This window comes from Gasterosteus aculeatus, chromosome 16 (assembly GCF_964276395.1).
Source record: "Gasterosteus aculeatus chromosome 16, fGasAcu3.hap1.1, whole genome shotgun sequence".
Classification (NCBI taxonomy): Eukaryota; Metazoa; Chordata; class Actinopteri; order Perciformes; family Gasterosteidae; genus Gasterosteus; species Gasterosteus aculeatus.
Window position 1 is genome coordinate 19166726 of NC_135704.1, and position 22107 is coordinate 19188832.

The 22107-nt window shown below is 47.9% G+C and overlaps 1 protein-coding gene across 15 annotated transcripts in view; it reads left to right on the plus strand.

Moving 5' to 3' along the window:
* Nucleotides 1-811: 811 nt before the first annotated feature.
* LOC120833649 (mitogen-activated protein kinase kinase kinase kinase 4) overlaps nt 812-22107 on the plus strand; it is a 38250-nt gene continuing 16954 nt past the window's right edge. For all 15 annotated transcript variants that reach the window (XM_078090905.1, XM_078090906.1, XM_078090913.1 and 12 more), the window contains exons 1-11: nt 812-1263; nt 1462-1527; nt 18046-18102; nt 19077-19202; nt 19510-19620; nt 19716-19806; nt 20009-20139; nt 20527-20581; nt 20773-20851; nt 21015-21190; nt 22010-22082. In XM_078090905.1, coding sequence (XP_077947031.1) covers nt 1207-1263; nt 1462-1527; nt 18046-18102; nt 19077-19202; nt 19510-19620; nt 19716-19806; nt 20009-20139; nt 20527-20581; nt 20773-20851; nt 21015-21190; nt 22010-22082 — 1022 coding nt within the window. In that variant the 5' untranslated portion in view covers nt 812-1206. The remainder of the gene's footprint in view (nt 1264-1461; nt 1528-18045; nt 18103-19076; nt 19203-19509; nt 19621-19715; nt 19807-20008; nt 20140-20526; nt 20582-20772; nt 20852-21014; nt 21191-22009; nt 22083-22107) is intronic.

A 22107-nucleotide genomic window follows, 5' to 3' on the forward strand; every position in this document is an offset into this window, starting at 1 on the left:
TAGCGTGCCCCACGCACTCCCCGATGGCCAGCAAGACAGCTTCTACCGGGACGCCGGGGTCGGGCTGGACCCGAACCCCATGCCTCAGAGACGGCGTCTCGGAGGACGCCATTCCCGACACGAGGCACGGTCCTCCGTCCCCTAATCACCACCAAAACCCCAGAACCACTACAGACTACCGTTACTCACTCACCCTGTGAAATAAGAGGAACAGTAGAAAGACAGTCCTAGAAAAGTCACCAAACTCTCCACCAAACTCACCAGCTCACCACGCACCCAACCGCCATAGAGAGGGAGAGAGAGAGAGAGAGGGAGAGAGAGAGAGACACGGGGAGAGAGGGAGAGCGAGAGAGAGAGAGACACGGGGAGGGGGAGAGAGAGAGAGAGAGATTTTTAAAAAACACTTTATTTACATATTTGTATCTTTCATCCTTTTAACAACATGATCACTCGTGCCACTTTTTTGTTGTTGTTGTTTTTTTCCCTTCCAAGAAAAAATACAACATAAAAAAAAAAAATAAGAGGGAGGGAGGGGGAGAGAGAGAGACACGGAGAGAGAGAGGGAGAGAGCGAGAGAGAGGGAGGGAAAGAGAGAGGGAGAGACACGGGGAGAGAGCGAGAGAGAGGGAGGGAAAGAGAGAGAGGGAGGGAAAGAGAGGGAGAGACACGGGGAGGGAGAGAGAGAGAGGGAGGGAAAGAGAGAGAGGGAGGGAAAGAGAGGGAGAGACACGGGGAGGGAGAGAGAGAGAGAGGGAGGGAGAGAGAGACACGAGGGAGGGAGGGAAAGAGGGAGAGACACGGGGAGGGAGAGAGAGAGACACGAGGAGAGAGAGGGAGGGAGGGAGGGAGAGACACGAGGGGAGAGAGCGAGAGAGAGGGAGGGGGAGAGAGAGGGAGAGACACGGGGAGGGAGAGAGGGAGGGAGAGAGAGAGAGGGAGAGAGAGAGAGGGAGGGGGGGAGAGAGAGAGAGAGAGGGAGGGGGGGAGCCTCGAGCGTTCAGGGCTCTCGCTAGTCGGTCGGCGTGTAGCGGCGGCGGAGCGACGGCTCTGGATTTATAAAGACAGGAGGACAAAACGCACCTTGGACAGAAAGGACGTCGCCGGCGGGATTAACGCAGCCCGGGGACCCGCGCAGCGCGCGCCCGAAGGACCCCGACCCAACGCGCCGTTATCCCGCTGATTTATTTTGCCGTTTCTCCACGAAAAATGGCGAACGAGTCGCCGGCCAAAAGTCTGGTGGACATAGACCTGGCCGCCCTGCGGGTGAGTCTCATAACAACGAAACAGTCAGCTGGTGTTGCCCTTTTCTTTGTCTAATATCCAAGAGGCCGGCAAAACGGGCGCTGCCGGCTCCCACATCGAACGGACCCGATCAGAACGATAGAATCAATGAACATAATTTGTCCTGGTTTTAAATATATTTTCATTTCCTGGTGTTATTCGGTGTCTTGTTGAACACAGGACCCTGCCGGGATTTTCGAGTTGGTGGAAGTGGTCGGAAATGGAACCTATGGACAAGTCTACAAGGTTGGTGTGAGCCTCCATCTGTGTGTGTGTGTGTGTGTGTGTGTGTGTGCGTGTGTGTGTGTGTGTGTGTGTGGGGCGGAAACTGGAGCATAAACATGCATTTATACCCCCCCCCCCCCCTCACAGTGGCAGGAACACGTTTATCCCCCGTGGGGCCGGTGCGATCTGGACTAGATTATCTCTCTGAAGTCCTTCACATCCATTCATTATATCCTCTCTTTGCGTATTCTTTGGTCCCATTGACATCCCTCGTCTTCCTCCTCCTCCTCTTCCTCATCCACACCCCACTGAAACGTCCGTGCTCGCTGTGCAGCGTCTTGCTCACCACGCAGAGACACTTTTGCGCCATCGGATGGCCGATGCTTCTTTGCGCATTTGTGCACACAAACACACAAACAGACCCACTCTAAAAGGCCTGCAGGGCCCCTCGTTGTTGTGGCTCTGTGCTGCATTGACACGCACACACACTGGGTGGTAAAAGGCCTCGGGTGGAGACCCGGTGCTCCTCCCGTCTCCAGCTCCCCAGGAGCATCCTTCTGTTGCCTTGCTAGGAGGTTCAGTCAGCTGCAGCCACATGAGGCTTGAGTTGTTGTTTTCACAGCAAGTCCTCCAGACGCGGTCGACGCTTGTGTGTGTTTGTGTGCATGTTTTGTTTTAAATGTCGCTTTTAGAAGTCCTGTGAACATTTAACTGCACTTACTGATCAGCCGTCTCTGGTTCCGGTGTCTTCCTGGATATATCAATATATTTATGTGTGTGTGTGTGTGTGTGTATATATATATATATATATATATATATATATATATATATATATATATATATATATGAATATATACATAAATACATATTTACTGTCTTTGCCTCGACATGCAACTTGACAAAACTAGCTAACACGAAAGAAGAATTTAAAATTGACGTATAGAAACAGATTCCCGGCTTGTTTTCCTTCTGGTTCTTAACTTATCATTGAGCAAAGGTGAATTATAACGTTATTACAATGTATTAAATATCTAGGGCTGCAACTAATGATAATTTTGATAATCGATTAATCGGTCGATTATTTCTTTGATTAATCGATAAATCGGATTTAAAAAAAAAACGGCATTAAAAAGTTTTAATCTCCAACCATTTATAACGGAACAGAACTGCAAATTCGCATTGCAAAAATACTTCAGAAAGCACAGGTTGGTCTGTAATAATAATTTATAAAAAAATAAAGAAAAGTACAAATCAGTAAATTTAACAGGATTTGTTTTAACGTCAGAACTTGTTGTCTGTACTACACTCACAGCCAAACACACCCATGTTCACTTGAAGCTCAACAAATTATCACCATTATTGTAGCGCAAGTTAAGTAAATGTACACATTCTGTACACATGACATCATTGTAGTCTGTCCATCAGGGGACGGATCCTCTGACGTCCTCACTCAGGTTTCTTCCCTTTGTCCCCATGAGGGTTTTCATTGTTTGGCGTTTTTTTCCGGTGTCATGTGAGGGTTTAAGGACAGAGGATGTCGGATGTGTACGGACTGTAAAGCCCTCTGAGGCAAATTTGTCATTTGCGATTTTGGGCTCTACAAAATAAAATTAATTGAATTGAAAGTACAGCTAAAAAAAACACCAAGTGATATGAGATGAAGATGTTCTTAGTTAGCCGCGCTGGTTTAATGAATCACCGTGTCTCCATTTACAGGCACAACACCAACTACCGTAAAACCCACCGTTTACGCGCAAGAGCACTAGACTACAGCACCAAGTACAACACACACAAATATATCGGTCAACAATAACCAAAAGGAGACCATGTTCAACATGTATTTTGTGCTTGAATAGTCCAAAAAAGGCTGTAGCGCTAAACCTCCGGTTCCCCTGGAGATACAGGGGGATTCTGTCACTTCAGGTACGCAACGAACACCTGGAGACGAGGAGCCACATCTGGATACAACAAAGAATCCTAATGTTTACATGGTCACTGATCAACACATTAGAATAATCGGAGGATGCTGTGACGAAGAGGATCTATACATTTAAACATTAAACATTGCTTAAAAGCTCATCAGCTGTTTCATGGACATATTTGTACAGAATGAAGGAAATTCTTCACTTGTTCAGTTTGCAGTTCTCAGCTGTTACTTCTTCTCCTCCTCTCGTCTACTGACGGGTCACAGCGTCGTAGCTCGTAGCGTGTGTGTGTGTGTTGTGCGTGTGTGTGTGTGTGTGTGTGTGTGTGTGTGTTATTGGGTCGGCACATGTGCACTCGGGCTCGCCGGTTGGTCGGCTTGGAAGGCCGGCGAATAGCTTCAGAGAGGCTGCGCTCGTTGCAGCTGTGCGCAGCAACAACAGCTGTTGGAAAGGATGAAGGTGAGATGAGGAAGAGGAGGTTGTAGACACAAGAGGAAGTAGAAAACCGAGTGAAGCACGACGTGGTTCAACAAACCTCTGAGAGGGAATAACTGTACGTACTTGTGTGGACAATAACACTTTGTCATTCAATATCTGATATAATAAATAATCATTTTCTAGATTTGTTGATGAAATGTCAGAAATAAGTGCAAAATGTCTGAGGCGAAATCTCCATAATTAAGATTTTCTGACATAATCAAAGTAGGCGCTGCCTATTTTCTGTTGTCTGCTATTTGGCAGCTTTTACATTTCTGTTTGAATGCATCTAAAAGTCTTTCCTCTAAAACAGTGAGCGAAAGGTCATTTCCATTAAACAGTGGTGGGGGGGGGGGTGAAGGAATTTTCCCAGCCGTGGGGTAAAGCTGCATTCACCACGTGGGGCTGGGAATCCCCCCCCCCCCCGAGGAAATGGTTTCTCCCGTTTGGGGCCCAAACCACAGCTGTGATAGTTTGAGCCTCCTTTCCTGCAGAAACAGCAAACTTCTTCCCGTGTGTTCGTCTGCTGATCAGAGTCAGAAGTCCGAATGACCCGTTAGGACCTTTCTCCTCAACATCTGGAGCTGAAGACACACAGATGTTCTGTCATCGAGTCGCACTGATCCTCCGTTAAATAACGCTTATTGATCCCACAGCTAAAGGAACATTCACATTTAAATAGCTTTTATTATTTCACCAATATAATCAAAATCTTTCTCTTACAAGAACTGTGGACACAACATGTGTTACTATTCATCATATTCCAGGTTATTCATTGGAATGTTACAATAAATGACCAAAAACGTGACAGTCATCGCAAAATATTCAACAGTATAAAACGGCAAAAAGCAGCAAAAGCTTGTTTGAGAAATTGAACGATTCATTGATTATTGAAGCTTTGGTTGATTTATTTCCAGTCAATCACCTTCTTATTTATTCTAAATATAGTTTCCAGGGGAACGCCGCCTGTTTGCAGCTAATGAAGTTTAAATGAACGCAGAGTTCGTGCACGGCGGAGGTGCAGAGCTGGCAGACGGAGTGGACTCGTGCACCTTCCGCCTATTCACGCTGGAATGTCAACCGGGTCGGCCGCCACCATTTCCCGCAGCACAGGAAGTGAAGCTGCAGCTCCGCTGCCTTTTCTCTCTCTTTGCAGTTGGAGCTAGCGTTAGCCGCCGCGACCTTTTTCCATGGCGGAAGCTCTGCTGCTGATAGCAGCGACGTGGAGAAGTCGTGCCGCCTTTTGCTGTTCTCGAGCTTGAAGAAGGGACACTGAGCGTTTCAGGGTGAAAGGTCAGAGCGTGACCCCACAGCAAGAAGGTCCTGGGTTCGACCCGCCCAGCACCTTCCTGTGTGCGGTCTGCATGTTCTCTCTGGGTTCTTTAGCGTCCTCCAGTCTGTCACTCAGAAGATAAAACGCTCATCTTGATTGGATAATTGTTGTTGAATGTTTAGTGTCTCCTCGGGTTTACGACTTCGAAGGAGTCTTTCGTCCGCGTCTCCAACCGAAGCCTGGCCGCTGTGGCGGTGATTTCCGCGGTGCACGTTTAATGCAGCTGTATGGGATTTATTCGCAATAACGAACGCTTACTTAACGAAGTGATGAGGCAGGTCAATGAGAAGTCCATGTGGTCTTAGTCTTCTGGACAAGACGGCGAGCAAACGGCCATTGACGTGGTGCTTGTATAGTGGAGTCTGGTTCTTTGGTTGTACGCTAACGTTGTGGCGGCTCCATTACAATCCAGATGACGCCGTGTGGGCGTGGCTACTGCCGCGTCACATGGGCTATAAATGGTAACCATAGCTTCAAAACCAAAAGCCGACGTCCAGCTGCCTGGAACCAGTAGATGAGGGGAGAAAAGGCGCCGATCCCAGACGCTACAAGTCATTGTAGAGCGACTTTCAGTTTGTTCATCACGCTAATGAGTCCGTTAGCCTCCAGTGGCTAAGCTACGGCTTCAAACAGGACCTCAGGCAGTATCTGGGTCACGTCCGTTGATGCTCGTCCCGTGGACGGAGACTCTGATGATGATGATGATGATGATGATGATGATGATTGGCAGACAGGAGCCCCAGTTTAAAGGAATACCTCACCCATAAAATGAACGTCTGTATGTGAATTATTAAGTAAATGAATTAGTGAGTTGACAACTGGGTCCCATCGTCTCTCCTGCACATTCCACTTTGAGGTTTGGCTTTGAGGAGGAGAAGCGTCAGGAGGGAACAGAAAGCTCTTCTTCTGTGTTACAAGCTGAAACCACTGTTTGACATCACAGACAACAGCTTTAATCGGTCAGGAAGGTCAAAATATTCCAAACATATCGGTCACTTCACTTGATATTGATTATCTGAAGTGCCTGATGATTGATTTATTGACTGGAGAAGAAGCTGGGCTTTGAAATAAGGCCGTCAGTGGGACGAGGTGAAGGGGGTCGGTTTAATAGCTCAGCAGGACGCATGAGTCACTGGGAAAAGGGTAAAAATATATGGAAGATAACACGTAACTGCTAAAGTTCTGATGTTTTTGTCCCGTGTGGTTCTTCCCCGTCTCTGACGTCGGTGATTCATCTGCGCGTGTCACATGTCTTGTGTATTATTTTAAACGCGTTATAAACACACGTTGTTGGGACCTTGTAGTCACCGTAATCATCTTCAAGAATAGCTGTTTAGACCTTTAATTATATCACAATATAACATTGACCCTCAACTCAGTGCTTGAAATTAAAATGTAATTAAATCATCATAATTACCCGATGACTCTTGTTGTTGGGGTGAGGGGGGCCGGATACCTCGCCCCCCCTCACGGCCCCCACAGCCCAGCTAGCGCTGCTTATACACGGATATTCGTATACGTCGCTTTTCTTTTGTCTCGAAACAAGAAACAACTTGTGTTTTAGGGTTTAGTGTCTTCAGACACACAATCTGTTTTCCTCCCCGTTGCTTCTTAATAATAATAATGTGCAGCGTAGAACCCGCCGCTAGAAACGGGCCATGGATCTCTGGTGTGTTAGTCCTGCTTAGTCCTGCTGGTGTGTTAGTCCTCTTGGTGTGTTAGTCCTGCTGGTGTGTTAGTCCTCTTGGTGTGTTAGTCCTCTTGGTGTGTTAGTCCTGCTGGTGTGTTAGTCCTGCTGGTTAGTCCTGCTTAGTCCTGCTGGTCCTCATTGTGGATCTGAGCGGCTGTAATTTGGAAGCAGAACTCCGGTTTGATTCTGGCAGGAAGAGGCCGTCGGTTCGTACGCCAGTGATTTGTAGTTTGTGGGGTTTGCTGCGTCTCCTGTTTTGGACAGACGTCCCTTTGTCCTCTTTCACTTGCAAAGCTTCAGGTTTCTCACTGCAGCTCCGTGTTAATCAGCGATAGCTGTTGGTTCAGGGTGATTCTTCACAGACAGGGAGATGTTTGTTTAAATGTCGGTTTTGCTGGATATTCACTGTGTGGTAAATCAATCATGCTGCAAAAACTGCTGACGAGCCACAAAACTGTAAATACTGCGGCCGTGTGACCAGAGCTAATGTCCAGATGGAGAAGAAAGGAAAAGGAAAACAGATCATCCAGTGGAATAAGAAAAAGACTCACGTTCTTTTGTTAGATTTAATGATTTCAGGGTCAATCACGAACTACCGACTTCAGCCGTCCGTTTCCTCAAACTACATTACGAACAATAATTCAGTGACACATTCAGAAGATCAGTTACCAGTTAATGTCAAATCAATCTGTCCCCTACATTTGGACACATCTCAAAATCACCAAAGGTAGCAGGATCACTCCTCTGGGGACCATGAACATACTTCGTCCAAATCCAGCCAGTACTTGTTGAGACATTTCCATCAGGCGGACAAAGTTGTGAGACAAAAAAGACAAAATGAGGACAATTTTCATTCATTTTCATGTAAGTATTTATAAATTAAAATGTATTTATTTCCTCTCCCTGAGCCTCACACCCAGTGAGCTCATTTAGCTGTGATGTTCCCTCCGTCAGGGAGGTGGAGGATAATTCAAGCAGTGACGGACGTCTCTCAGTAGAACGTTTCCTCTCTCATGTGTCCTTGGCTGCCACTTAACAGGTGTGTGATAATAATCTGGAGACATTTCATCCAAAGGAACCTTCTATTTTCTCCCTTTATGGTTGAGGCGATGCCAGTGAGTCGGGCTCTGTCTAAACGCTGGACTGGTACAACTCAATGAGACCAACTGACCCGCCGGATGAAAACACCACCCAGCAGCATCCCTCCATCTGGCTTATTACAGCCCCCCCCCCACACACACACACACACACAGACACACACACACTACAGTGTCTGGTCGAGGCTCCTAATGACAGTTGTTGTTCTGTCTGAGCTTCTTTGGTTTACATGGTGCACTTGTATTCTGTGTGTGAGTGTGTGTCTGTGTGTGTGTGTGTGTGTGGGGGGGGGGGGATTACTGTATGTGTGGCCATCTGGAGAATGAGAAGACGCTGGGGGGGTTCCAGCTTATAGAGGAGATTGATGGACTTAAGAGAAGTTTTTATGTTTCAGTTAAGATACGACACGTTTCTATTACTACTTGAGAGTGTGTGTGTGTGTGTGTGTGTGTGTGTGTGTGAGAGATCTCCCTTTGAAGCGGAATGCTTGAGGTCACAACATTGCACATAAAATGTGAAATGCAAATATTTCACAGGAGATGTTAATTGTCGTGTTTTAATTCACTAATTGCTCAAAGAACGTCTTTAATGTGAAGCTTCTCTGCTGCAGTCAAGATAGACGAAAAGAAGAAAAGAAGCTGGAAGCAGATTGTTTATTAGCAGCCTTTTTATTTCTCCACCTTTCGTTGTGCGCACACACATTATTGTTGCCGTGTCCTGCGGGTCGACCGGGGCCTCCGTTAGCCTCCGTTAGCGTCTTGTTTTTAATCAGCTTCAAAACACAGTGAGTCGGTCTGAGCCGGTCACCTGACCGCCTGCCCCGCCGCCTGATTGGACCGTGGCAGTGAGCCCCGGCCAGCTGACTGGCAGCCGGCGCTCTGATTGGCTGTGGAGAATCTGAACCTGAAAGCACTTCCTCCTGTAGCCGGGCAGACTGCACAAACTGAACCGGGGGTTTGACAGGGAGAGAGAGAGAGAGAGAGAGAGAGAGAGAATGTAATGAAGCTGCTCATGCAGAATTGTTTTCATGTCCTCGTCCTGGAGACGGAAGGAGACGGACGGAGACGGAAGGAGGATCGATATCTGTGATGTCGCTCAGCGTGTACAAGCTGCTGGCTCACTGACACAGATCGGTGCTCCAGAAAGGTTTTATGATTTACGCACCTTTCAAAATGAAAGAATATTATTTATCCATAAGAATCACCTGCGTGTGCCTGCAGGTGGACTCTCAGCTCCTCACAACGCACACACACACACACACACACACAGACAGAGACAACAACCAGGACAAGCCTGGACACGTTCCTGCTGCTCAACCTGTGTGTGTGTGTGTGTGTGTGTGTGTGTGTGTGTGTGTGTGTGTGTGTGTGCACATGGTTACAAGCAGAAAAAAGCCTCCGTGAGAGTCTGGCAGTTAAACAGTAAAATAATAACGCACACGCTGTAAAGCCTTCAGTCAAGCCAAAGGCCTCGTTGTTCCTCCTTCCTCTTGTTTAAACGCATAATACTTTGATCTAATGTAGTATTTGTAGCATTCCGTTTTTTCTGTACTACCTGATTGATTGATCCCAGTTGTGAAGCATGCTGGGATATCGATGTATTGATTTGCGGCGGTGTCTTTTTACGTGGATTCTACTCATTGGTTCCTGTGTGACGGCTGAAGGTCGAGCAGAGGTTCCGTTGACTCAGGTCACAGATCTCACCTGAGTGCACACCTGCAGAAAGGGGGAGGGAGGGTGGGGGGACGCAGAGCCGTCCTCTCCTCCTCCATCAATCCCTAATCCACTAAATGAACATCATGCTCTGTTGAAGACTTGAAACTGGAGGTTGGGACCATAAACTCATGTTTCAGAGGGACTGAAACTGAACAGCTGACCAAACCTGAGTAAAACGGATGCCATTTATTTGTTAATTTTCCTAGTCTCCGCCCCCCCGCGCTGCCTTTTTATTCTCTTGCTGCAGGTTAAATCCTCGTCTATTTATAGCGTGCCGCGGCGGAGTTGTGGGTCACTGTGTTGAGAGCGAGGAGGGGCTGCTGCTGGGTCTCAGACGCCATTATTATAATAATAATAAGAGTGTTTGAGGGCGACGTCGAGTACTCGTGCTTCTGACCCAGAGGCGGCTGCCGCTGGTCGGTGTTGCTGGAGGAAAAGGTGGAGCTGCATCCACTATTAGCGCAGCTTGCTATTGATCAGTAACAACATTCAGGGAATCGTACAGCGTCTCTTTTAAAAAAACAGCACGAAATACATTACCATAAACTTTATTCTCGTTTCCTTGTACAGGAACGTTCTATTTAGGTTATTTATTTTGAGTTCTAAATGGTAACAAATATATACATAAAAAACAAACATTATTTTTAATCAAGGAAGATTGAACATAGAAAATTCAGTTTTATGGTCTCAATCTCAGTCAACAGACCATAAAGCAGGGGGTGCTTTAGGGCGGGGCTACACGCTGATTGACAGGTGCCTAACAGGTGTACATGCGTCCTCCTCGGTCCATATATGGTCACTTCCTGTTCACTGGTCGCAACAAAAACAAGATGGCGACGGCCGTAATCGCTGAACTCAAGGCTTCAAAACATCCAACGGTGACGATCTTCTTCTTCTTTTTCACCTTTATTCTCACAAAAAGTAAAATCCCCAAAAGGATGCGTCGTCGTCTGGTTTCAGCGGCTAATTTGAGCCGCCAGCTGAGCTCGCCACGGAGTGAACCGTGCAGTTCCTGTTTCTAAAGCACTCTTTATTCCCCACAATGCCGTGTCTCTATGGTTCAATATGGGGCCTAAATTCTCACTCCTAATAAATTCATTATTACAGAAAATCACCTCTTTCAATTGTTCATGATTCTTGCAGAAAGATGATCTTCAATAGTTAAAGGACTCCCATGGTCACATGACCTCACGTTAGGCCGTTCAAAAAGCAGAACTCATCACAGCCGTCACCGCGGCTCATGTGAAGCAGATATTTATATATGTGAGGAAATATTGTGGTGTCCCGGTGCTCGTCTCCGTCTCTGACCGTCCCACTGGTCCAAACTGGGACCCGAGGGGTGGAAACTGCTCCCTCTCACACCAATAGAGATGCGCGGTCATCCGATATTCCTGGGGAAGTTTCCGGTTCCTCGCTCTCCTTTTTTTGGCCGAGTGTTTAAACGTCTCCGTCTTAATTAAGTGCACCTCACCCTTCTCCCGGTCTCTCTCATTACTGGACGTGGAACCTCCTTCAGACATCGCTCCTCGCCGATGTGGCGTGCGCCCTATAGTTACCAGAGACACTCCTCCGCCCCCCCTCTCAGAACCCCGTCATTACCCCTCCCCAGCCTTTTTGAAGAGGTGATAAAAGAACGCCGCGTAGAAGGCTCCCGTGGTCTGGATTTGGCTCCGCCCACCGGGAGGGTGTGGTTAGCAACCGTCACCCTGACTGAAAAAAAAAAACACCACATTGTCGGATTGTACCAACAAACATGGCGGCGTCTTCTCGTCTGCTCTGGAAATAAAGACAAGAGGCTGAACGGGGCCCAGACTCCCTCCTTTCTGCTGCAGTACTTGAACGCACCGCCAATCAAAGGGGCCCCGAGTCGGCGGGGGAGCCGGGGTTCAGTTTGGAACCCGGCCCTTTGCCTCCAGCCGACACACACGGGTCATATATAAGTCTATATAGATGTTGTTATTAAATGCCCCACCAGAGAGGAGGACTGGATCACTGTCACACCACAGTCAGCAGGGCTCATCACGCCGTGCTGCACCGGGACACTCTGACCACGTCATGGTCCATCTGATTCCTGCATCCTGGCAGAAACTAAAGCTCTGCAAACCTGTGGTGAGGGAATTCAAGAAGTGGACCAGTGAGGCGCTGGAGGATCTTCGGGCGTGCTTTGACTGCACAGACTGGGATGTTTTCAGGACGGCTACTGACAGTCTGGATGAGTTCACAGAGGTTGTAACTTCCTACATCGGCTCCTGTGAGGACAGCTGTGTACCATCATGCACCAGGCTGAGTTACAGCAACGACAAACCCTGGTTCACAGCGGAGCTCAGAACACTACGCCTGCAGAAGGATCAGGCATTTAGGAGCGGGGACAAAGACTTGTACACAGAGGCAAAATACAAGTTTAGCAAGGCGCTGAGAGACGCTAAACAACTGTACTCTGAGAAACTCCAACAACAGTTCTCAGCAAGTGACTCTGCTTCGGTCTAGAGACAAACATCTCACCAACTACAAGCCAAAAAACCCCTCACTCCATGAATGACCTCCGCCTGCAGACGAGCTGAACGAGTTCTACTGCACAATGTCCTGACTTCATCCACCACAGCTCCACCAACCTGGACCCCCCAGGAACCCACACATCCACCATCATCCCGTCTCTGCTGCAGAACAAACTCTCCCAGCTGCACCGCCCGACTCCACCTGCAAGTGGATCACAGACTTCCTGTCCGACAGGAAGCAGCAGGTGAAGCTGGAGAAACATGCCTCTCGGACCATCAGCACCGGTTCCCCCCGAGGCTGCGTTCTGTCCACTGTCGTACTGTCTGATGTTATGCACCTACTATTCCATGTATGTATGTATGTATGTATGTATGTATGTATGTATGTATGTATGTATGTATGTATGTATGTATAAATAACATATTTTGGTAATAAATGTTCCTGATTCCTGCAAATGACCAATTTGCCTTTCCAGGACTTTCCAGTCTGCACACACACACACATTGTACACACACACATTGTACACACACACATTGTACACACACACATTGTACACACACACATTGTACACACACACATTGTACACACACTAGCAGGTCTTTTCGAATGACTTGACGTTACTGCCATTGCCATTGTTCCTCACAGTCGACGGCTGCAATCTTTTATCAGAAAGTAGGTCACCGCCATGTTCACACGTCTGATCCCCACGGCACACGCATGTCACGGCACACGCATGTCACGGCACACGCATGTCACGGCACACGCATGTCACGGCAAAAAGACGCGTTCAGGAATAATATTCAGGGACAAAATTGTAGGAAATTGAATATAACCCGTTCAACACTTATGATAATGTGGAGATTTGAGTATTTCCTTTTGATAAATCTTACGGAAAAGTGTCATTTAATCAGGTCAAAAATTCTCTGACATTTTTTCTCTGTAACATTACAGTGAATTCTTGAACGATAAAACTTTTTTCCTTGTTGATTTCAGGACTTTAATATAATTGAATATAATATATATATATTTTTTTTGTCTCGTCTCGTCATTTTTTCTGAATAAATTGATAAAAGATACAGTTGATCTTAAATGGAAGGTGATATTTTTGACTTTGCTCGGGGTGTCTCCTCCTCATCATTCGACTTCTTCACGATGATGCATCACAGTATCATTTTACATCTCATAAGTGAAGAGTCGGGGGTTAGCTTAGCTGTTAGCGCCCCCCACTCAAACCAGAGTGCAGGGGGTCGGAAAACCGTCTGTGGCTAACGCGCTAATTAATTTAGAACTTTAGCCCGGTTGAAAGTAAGCAGCTTGTGGCGCCCGTGGATTAGCCGGCCTCGCTTCAACGATGCCGCAATCTGCTTCTCCCGACACGTGTTCAAGCAACAACGAGGCTGCGATGCCCACACTGGGGTGGATTCAAATCCCCAACTACGCTAAAGAAATGAGTACTTTAAGCCGCTGACGCCCAGCCGGAGCCCTCCAGGTAGAAGGCGGATGCGCTGATGGAGGGTCACAATCTGTGGAGGCCGGTTTCGCTTCTTAGTATTAATGAGTCACGATGGATCAGATTTGTTCTCCGTCGGCTAAATAACGATCAGTCGGTTCGGGCGTCTCTCGGATAGACTTCTGTTTACGCGCAGGAAGTAAACGGCCCGGTCTCTGGTCTGAGGTGGAGTCGGCGGGTGGAGGCTCCGTTAAGCCGGAGATAAGGCCGAGTGCTCGGGTCACGTTGGGAGCCGCTGAGGGCGGCGAGCCAACCGAGGGATGAAGAGCAGCAGCGTCTGGACTCTGAGCTCTATTTATAGGACGCCATGTTTTCTCTCTCTCTCCCTCCATTGTTCCCGTCGCTGCCGAGCAGCTTTCAAATGGTTCCTGGAGAGATTCGATATCGGTGTAGGAGGGAAACACAAGTGATTTCTGAAAGTAGCTCAAAACGGTAACAATTGGCTGGTATTTTTTGAGGAACCCAACGAATGGACTTAGCTTAGCATGTTAGCCTGCTGTCATTTCAAACCTGACCTCGGGTGCATCCTGCTGGGGACATGACCTTCGGCAGGTCCTCAGCCAATCAATCAATGGCCGTGAAGCCGACTCTTACCAGGATGCACAAATACGTCCGTCTCACTCTCCTCTGAACCCACGAGATGTTCCTGCTGTTCCTCTCCCGTTTCCACTGCATTTAATTACCTTCTAGCGAGCAGCACGAAGTGATGTCCCATGAAAACATTGTTGTATCTCTTCATCTGGCTCCGTCCCGAGTTCCTCCCAGCAGGCCTCTAATGGCGTTCCACTCCCTGATTCATATCGCTGCAAAAGACCCGCCAGCCAGCGCTAATGAGCCGGGAGGGAGAATAATGAGCTCCGGTGGGCGGAGGACGGGATCAATAGTTGAACGGTTGGTCCAACATGTTACACGCTGCAGCCAGAAGCAGATTCCCTTGGTCTCCACCCGGTGGGCTTGTTTCTTGGTGATCCTGCCGCTGGGGGCTGACGGAGGAACGTCCCCATGGAAGGAGCAGCCAGAGGACGCCTGGTCCTCTTGTCTCTCTCACTTTGAACTCCAGTCGGAGGCAGTAAACGGTCTTTGCTATTCAGGACCTCCCTGGATCTTAAAGTTGTGAATTCAAACGACGGCACAAGAAAAGCACTTTGTGAGTCCGACTCAGACGAGGTGACAACAGCACGGTGAACTCTGCGCCTCGCACAGTCGCAGTCGACTGTGGGGGGATTTTAAGGTCAGGGTCCCGGCGGCGTTCTGAGAGGCCCTGATGTTTTATAAGCGATATCCATGTCACCCACGGTCAGTTCCTCTGGAGTCTAAAAACAGGGGGGTGACGGCCCGTTACGTGACGGAAAGTTGCACCGGTGCCCAGAATGTAACCCCGTTACTACTAGCTGATCGAATTACAGCAGCTAGTCACCACCGCCCGTCGCCCTAATGACCCCCGCAGGCCCACCATGCAAACACAATTTCTGGCGTCGCTTCGGGGTGATGAGCGTCTCCAGTCACATGGAGCTGCAGGTTAATCGTTCTCACTACAGGTTGGTTTTGGTCTCCAGCACCTCCCCTGGGAAGCATCTGCCTCTGGAGCTAAATGCTCCCCCCCCGAGAACCAAACCATCTCTGATAGTTTCTCTGATAGTTTTAGACTCTGATACCTTTTAATTTTTTTGGATATTTTAAGATTAAGATCCCTGTTTAAAAGCCCACGTGTAGTTGTTCCATATTGATCGCTGCTTATCAGTGTAGCAGGCGCCCCCTCCCCTGCACCACAGCGATCAATAGAGCTTTATTAGCCCCCCCTCCACCCTTCTTGGCCTACTTACACAGAGCTTCCTGTTTGAGCCACGTCTCTGCTCCTCGACCCAAACGGAGCCTCCAGCCACCTGTTAAATCAGTGGCAACGTAACGTTTTTAACATCGAACGTGAGGTTTAAAAACCGTAAATGACACAAACCTGACAAGCTTCAAACGTTGAAGCTTTACCTGAAGATATTTATACCGCGCCGCTGCTTGAAGGGGAGCCGGCGGTGCTCTTCTCCTCAGGGATTTATATGTAGACTTTACGTTTCTGGTCAGAAATAAAACCGTGAGCTCTGGGGAATTGTGGTCGAATAACAATTTACTGAGATTTAACTGGATTATCATAACAAATATTAGTAAGTAAAGAGCAGAAAGCGGACAGCAACCCCCTGCTTTGCCGGGTGGAGAGCAGGCGGGGGTCTAGGAGACGTTAACTCCCGGTTCCTGTGGTTCCTGTGGTTCCTGTGGTTCCTGTGGTTGGACCCAGAGCCTCCCGGCAAAAGAATCTCCTGCCTGATGGAAAAGGACCAAACTAAAATAAGAATCGTCTTCCTCATTTTGTTGAATTTGCATTTGATCCAACAAGCAAGTGGTGATTCACAAGCCACCAGGGCGTCTTCATCATCCAAGTCCTTTCTAAAGTTAAGTGTCTGTTTTATAAAGTGCCCTCCTGTTGTTGTTGATGATGTTAAACAGGAAGTAGCAGCTGCTACTTCCTGTTTGTGCTACTACTGATTGCTCATCTGGAACCAGAAGTTTTATCACACACACACATATATATATATATATATATATATATATATATATATATATATATATGTACATATATGATGACGATTGGCAGGATCTTCATCAGAACACACGTCGCTGGTTTCGATCAATGAAGACTTGTTAGTGTGTGTGTGTGTGTGTGTGTGTGTGTGTGTGTGTGTGTCAGAGCTTGCACCTGGCTCCTTGTCTGTGCCCCAAAGACCAGAGGGGTGCAATAAAGAGCGCCTTGTCCACGACACCCACACACGACTTTCTCACACACACACACACACACACACACTTTCTCACACACACACACACACACACACTTTCTCACACACACACACACACACACTTTCTCACACACACACACACACACACACACACGCTTCCATAAAGCAGATTCCGCCATCTGTGATTTTAACACAAACTATCCGGGTTTGTTGACAACCGATCACGTGACAGCATACATTACAGGTTTGGCACATGATGCATGAGAACCTGTGTGTGTGTGTGTGTGTGTGTGTGTGTGTGTGTGTGTGTGTGTGTGTGCGTTGGTCCAGGATGCCTCCCCTCCCTCCCCTCCCTCCCCTCAGCATTTCCTTCCTCCTCGTCATCGTTCTGTTTGTCTTCCATCTTCGTCCTCCTGCTCATCATCTCTGCAGACGTCCTGTGTGTGTTTCTGAACATGGGATTCATTTCTTACTGTCCCGTTTGTCTCTGGTCGTTTGGGCTCCACCTCTTCCCACCACGTTGGCCAGCTGTCCTCTGATTGGTCTCTTTGCTTGAGGAGAGAAGTCGAGTCTTTTGCTCGCAGGCGTCTTCAGGCCCCGAGCAGTCGCCAATACGCGGAGATCTCCATCTAAACGAAAGGTGTACTCTCCCTCAGTCAGCGCAGTCACCTCCTCCCCCCTTTAGAGGTGAAGCCCTGGGGTCAGAGGTCACCCTAGCTGAAGGATCACTGGGGCACCGTATGACCTCCGGGGTCAGGCCCTCGTTAAACCGGGACGGGACCCCCAAGACACGATCCTTTGCTTTTAAACTGAACTGACTTATTTCCTGCTTAAGCGGAGGTTTATTTTGAAAATACTTTATTTGGGTAATTCGTGGGAAAGGACACAGAAACAGTTTTAATCCGTGAAGCGTCTTTAAAAACGCTTTTAAATGATGGATCCAGTGAGGACTTATTTCCACACGTTTCATCCGTCTGACTCCTGGAAGCTGACGGCTCCTGACGGATGACGTCGTTTCCTTAAACATCTGAGAAGGTCCCCAGCAGACCAGATCCCCTCACGCTGCTTTCACTGCCTCCGATTGGAGGAACGGGAACTCCATCATACCGGGGATATTCCTTACCGGCCGCTGCTTAATGCGGAAGAGACTGACTTCCTGTTTGACCTTTGACCTGAGGCTCCAAACCGATCGTCTTTATAGTTTATAGAAATAGTTTTATCTTAAAGCGATCATTTGGTTTGCAACGTTTCACCTTTTTACTGTTGATTTTTATTGTTGCTTTCGGTATAAATCTCAGCAACCTGGAGGAAGATTATTAGAGGAGCCAGAGATCAATGACTAAAATGCTTATTATTACACACAAAGGTGTAACGGCGTTGGGTGACGTGGATTGTGTGTGTGTGTGCGTGTGTGTGTGTGTGTGTGTGTGTGTGTGCGATTACTTTTGCTTTGCATCAGACGAGCCTCAGCCGGTCGGCTCACCCCCCCTCCCCTCTGTTCCCCCCCTGCAGGGCCGGCACGTCAAGACGGGACAGCTGGCCGCCATCAAGGTCATGGACGTCACCGAGGTCAGTAGACTCCCAGGGGCCCGGTTCACATCTGGGGGGCAGCTGGTGCCGACCGTCCGGTTTGACGAAGTTTTCACTGTGGTCATGTGATCCACCCGCTGTTATTGGAGGGATGCTGCCTGCAGACCAGCGGCGTCCGGTCACCAACACGCAGACGCGTCCATAAGACGGACACATAGTTTCACCGAGGAGCTCATGATTATGTTTAGGGCTTGAACTCTCGTGAGGAAACAAACTGAACACTGCAAAAAATCTATACAATCATAACATTTACAGCGATACTGGTGATACTGGATGTGTTTTATACACCTAAAATAATCCATACCAGTTTAATATCACGTCTTTACGTTTAGCTCTGATCTCTCCAAGCACACCAGACTCCATTCACAAAAACAGTGATTGAACCGCCCGGTTTCTGCTCTTCTTCTGCCTCCATCTGTTTATTGGTGTTAATGTGTGACGTTGGTGTTTTGAATGTTTAGTCCAGATTCACCAGCTCACTATCAGAACGAGGAGCAGTACACCAGAAACTCCTGCGACCGCAGCGCTTGAATCTTTGTGAAGGGAGTCTGGTAGCTATGAAGACGTCTACTGAGTCTCCTGAAGGTGTCATGAAGAAGCCTCACTGTAAAAACTGCTCTCACCGAATGACTGACAGCGTATAAATGGCTGCCTTCCAAAATAATCTCATAATATTAAAGTTAGTGAGACAAACATCTGGTTCACTGGTGACACTGAGCAGCACTGTGGTTTTTATTTTTAATATCTTTAAACGGAGGTTATGGGGCATCGAGAGGAGGCGGAGCTTCAGGCACGCGGGTGGTTTATTAGGAGGAATCATGTTTTCATTTCAAGCTGTTAACGTCTGTAAGAATCCATAAAGGATTCAGGAGAAAACCCGCGGTCACTCTCCCCGCTTCCTGTCTATTAGTCCCTCCCCCTCAATGGCGAGTCCCTCTCCTCCTCTCTGATAGGACGAAGAGGAGGAGATCAAGCTGGAAATCAACATGCTGAAGAAGTACTCCCACCACAGAAACATCGCCACCTACTACGGCGCCTTCATCAAGAAGAGTCCGCCGGGCCACGACGACCAGCTGTGGGTCAGTTCCATTCGTACCGCTAGGCGGGGGGGTAACGGGGTAACGGGGTAACTCCATGACGCCCCCCTTGTGGCGATAAGGAAAGCCGAATATTACACAATTGATTCCTGTCCGAATAGACGTCAGGACATTCAGATATCCAACACCGCATGATGTCCATGTCAAACAGTTGGGGCGGGGCTACACGCTGATTGACAGGTCTCTACCAGAGACGTATAAGTGGTCGCCATGACAACTTCCACTTCCTCTCTTAGCGCCTGAAATGGTGGTTTTGAGGAAACAAACAGAATGCTGTGTGTGTCTCCAGCTGGTGATGGAGTTCTGTGGCGCCGGGTCCATCACGGATCTGGTGAAGAACACCAAAGGCAACACGCTGAAGGAGGACTGGATCGCCTACATCTCCAGAGAGATCCTCCGGGTCGGTTCCCCCGTCTGGCCTCCAACGTGGACAGTTTTTACCCGGAGGCGTGAAACCAGAAGGGTGTCTCACGCTCCCTGTTGTCCTCCCCGCAGGGATTGGCTCACCTGCACGCCCATCACGTCATCCACCGAGACATCAAGGGACAGAACGTGCTGCTGACCGAGAACGCTGAGGTCAAGCTGGGTACGTCGTTTTTGGGGTCGGTTCTGGTCGGGGGAGGCGGAGCTTAATCTGCACGGAGGCTCTGGACGAACCTCAGCGGTTTATTCTGGGTAGCGAGTTCTGGAAAGCTGCCTTCTGATTGGCCCAGCAGGTTTTCTCTCTCATCAGGAGGGTGGCGGTTATGAAACCACAATAACCTGACGGGCACTTCCTGTCTCCCCAGTGGATTTCGGCGTGAGCGCCCAGCTGGACCGGACGGTGGGGCGGAGGAACACCTTCATCGGGACGCCGTACTGGATGGCCCCCGAGGTCATCGCCTGTGACGAGAACCCCGACGCCACCTACGACTACCGGGTGAGTGACCCCAGGGAACCCGAGACCCCATCGACCGACCAGCCAGCTTGTTGACGTGTTTGTCAAGTTAAAGAACGCCGGTGCGACACGAGCGCTGGTCGACATACGAATTCAAATCTTTATCTTTGCAAATACAATGTCAAAGGTTTATATAAGTGTTATCAAAGTACCAGTTGGTAATGTTCTGTGAACTATCGACTTATTTAATGAATTATCATTGTTCCTGAAGTCACTGATAAGTGTAAAACTATTTTCATCAAAAGGTTTAACATTAAAGAAAAGCTTTTCTTTGCACTCTGAGTATTGACTCATCTGGATGTGACACACACTTTGCTATGAACATAGATGTGTGTGCGTATGTGAGTGTCCTTGTCTTCTGTCCCTCAGAGTGACCTCTGGTCCTGTGGAATCACGGCCATCGAGATGGCTGAGGGAGCTCCCCGTGAGTGTGGCTTCTTCAAACACTGAGAAGACCTCAGTTTGTCAGTTTTCACGAGGGTTTAAATGTTCACGTCAGCGATGAGCTCCGCGGTTTAAGAAGAGTTAATATTAGTCAAATAAATGACTTCACATCAACCCTGGTTATTCCTCTCAGGACAGAATGTCTCTGACGTGTCCCTCTGTGTCCCTCAGCTCTGTGCGACATGCATCCAATGAGAGCCCTCTTCCTCATCCCCAGGAACCCGCCCCCTCGACTCAAGTCCAAAAAGTGGTGGGGCTTTTAGTTTCTATGGAACGCATCTCCGGCTTTAGGCCAACCCAAGCCTTTCCTCTGGACTCCAACTCTCCCCCGTCTCTCTCTCTCTCCCCCGTCTCTCTCTCTCTCCCCCGTCTCTCTCTCTCTCCCCCGTCTCTCTCTCTCTCGCCTCCAACAGGTCCAAGAAGTTCTTCAGCTTCATCGAGGGCTGCCTGGTGAAGAACTACACCCAGCGGCCCCCCACCGAGCAGCTGCTGAAGCACCCGTACATCCGGGACCAGCCCAACGAGAGGCAGGTCCGCATCCAGCTCAAAGACCACATCGACCGGACCAAGAAGAAGAGGGGAGAGAAGGGTGAGCGCACACACACGCACACACACATACACACACACATATACACATATACACACACACATATACAAACACACACACACACATACACTTATATACACACACACACACACATACACACACATATACACATATATACACACACATACACACATATACACATATATACACACACACATATACACATATATACACACACACATATACACATATATACACACACATACACACATATACACTTACATACACACATATATACACACACATATACACTTATATACACACATATATACACACACATACACACCCACACACACACACACACACAGACACACATATATACACACACACACACACACATATACACACACATACACACATATACACACACGCACGCACACACACACACACATACACACATATACACTTATATACACACATATATACACACGCATACACACATATACACACACACACATATACACACACGCACACACACACACACACACATACACACATATACACTTATATACACACATATATACACACACATACACACATATACACATATATACACTTATATACACACATATATACACATATATACACACACATACACACATATACACATATACATACACACATATACACACACATACACACATATATATATACATATATATATATGTGTGTATATATATATGTGTGTGTATATATATACACATATATATATTTTTTTTTTATATATATATATATAAAGTCCAGATACCTTTTGGGGTTCACAACATTTGAATAAGTTCCTGATATTATTCCTCTGCTCAGATGAGACGGAGTACGAGTACAGCGGCAGTGAGGAAGAGGAGGAGGAAGCCTCTGAGCAGGAAGGAGAGCCGAGGTCAGTGCTCTTCATCACCACGCAT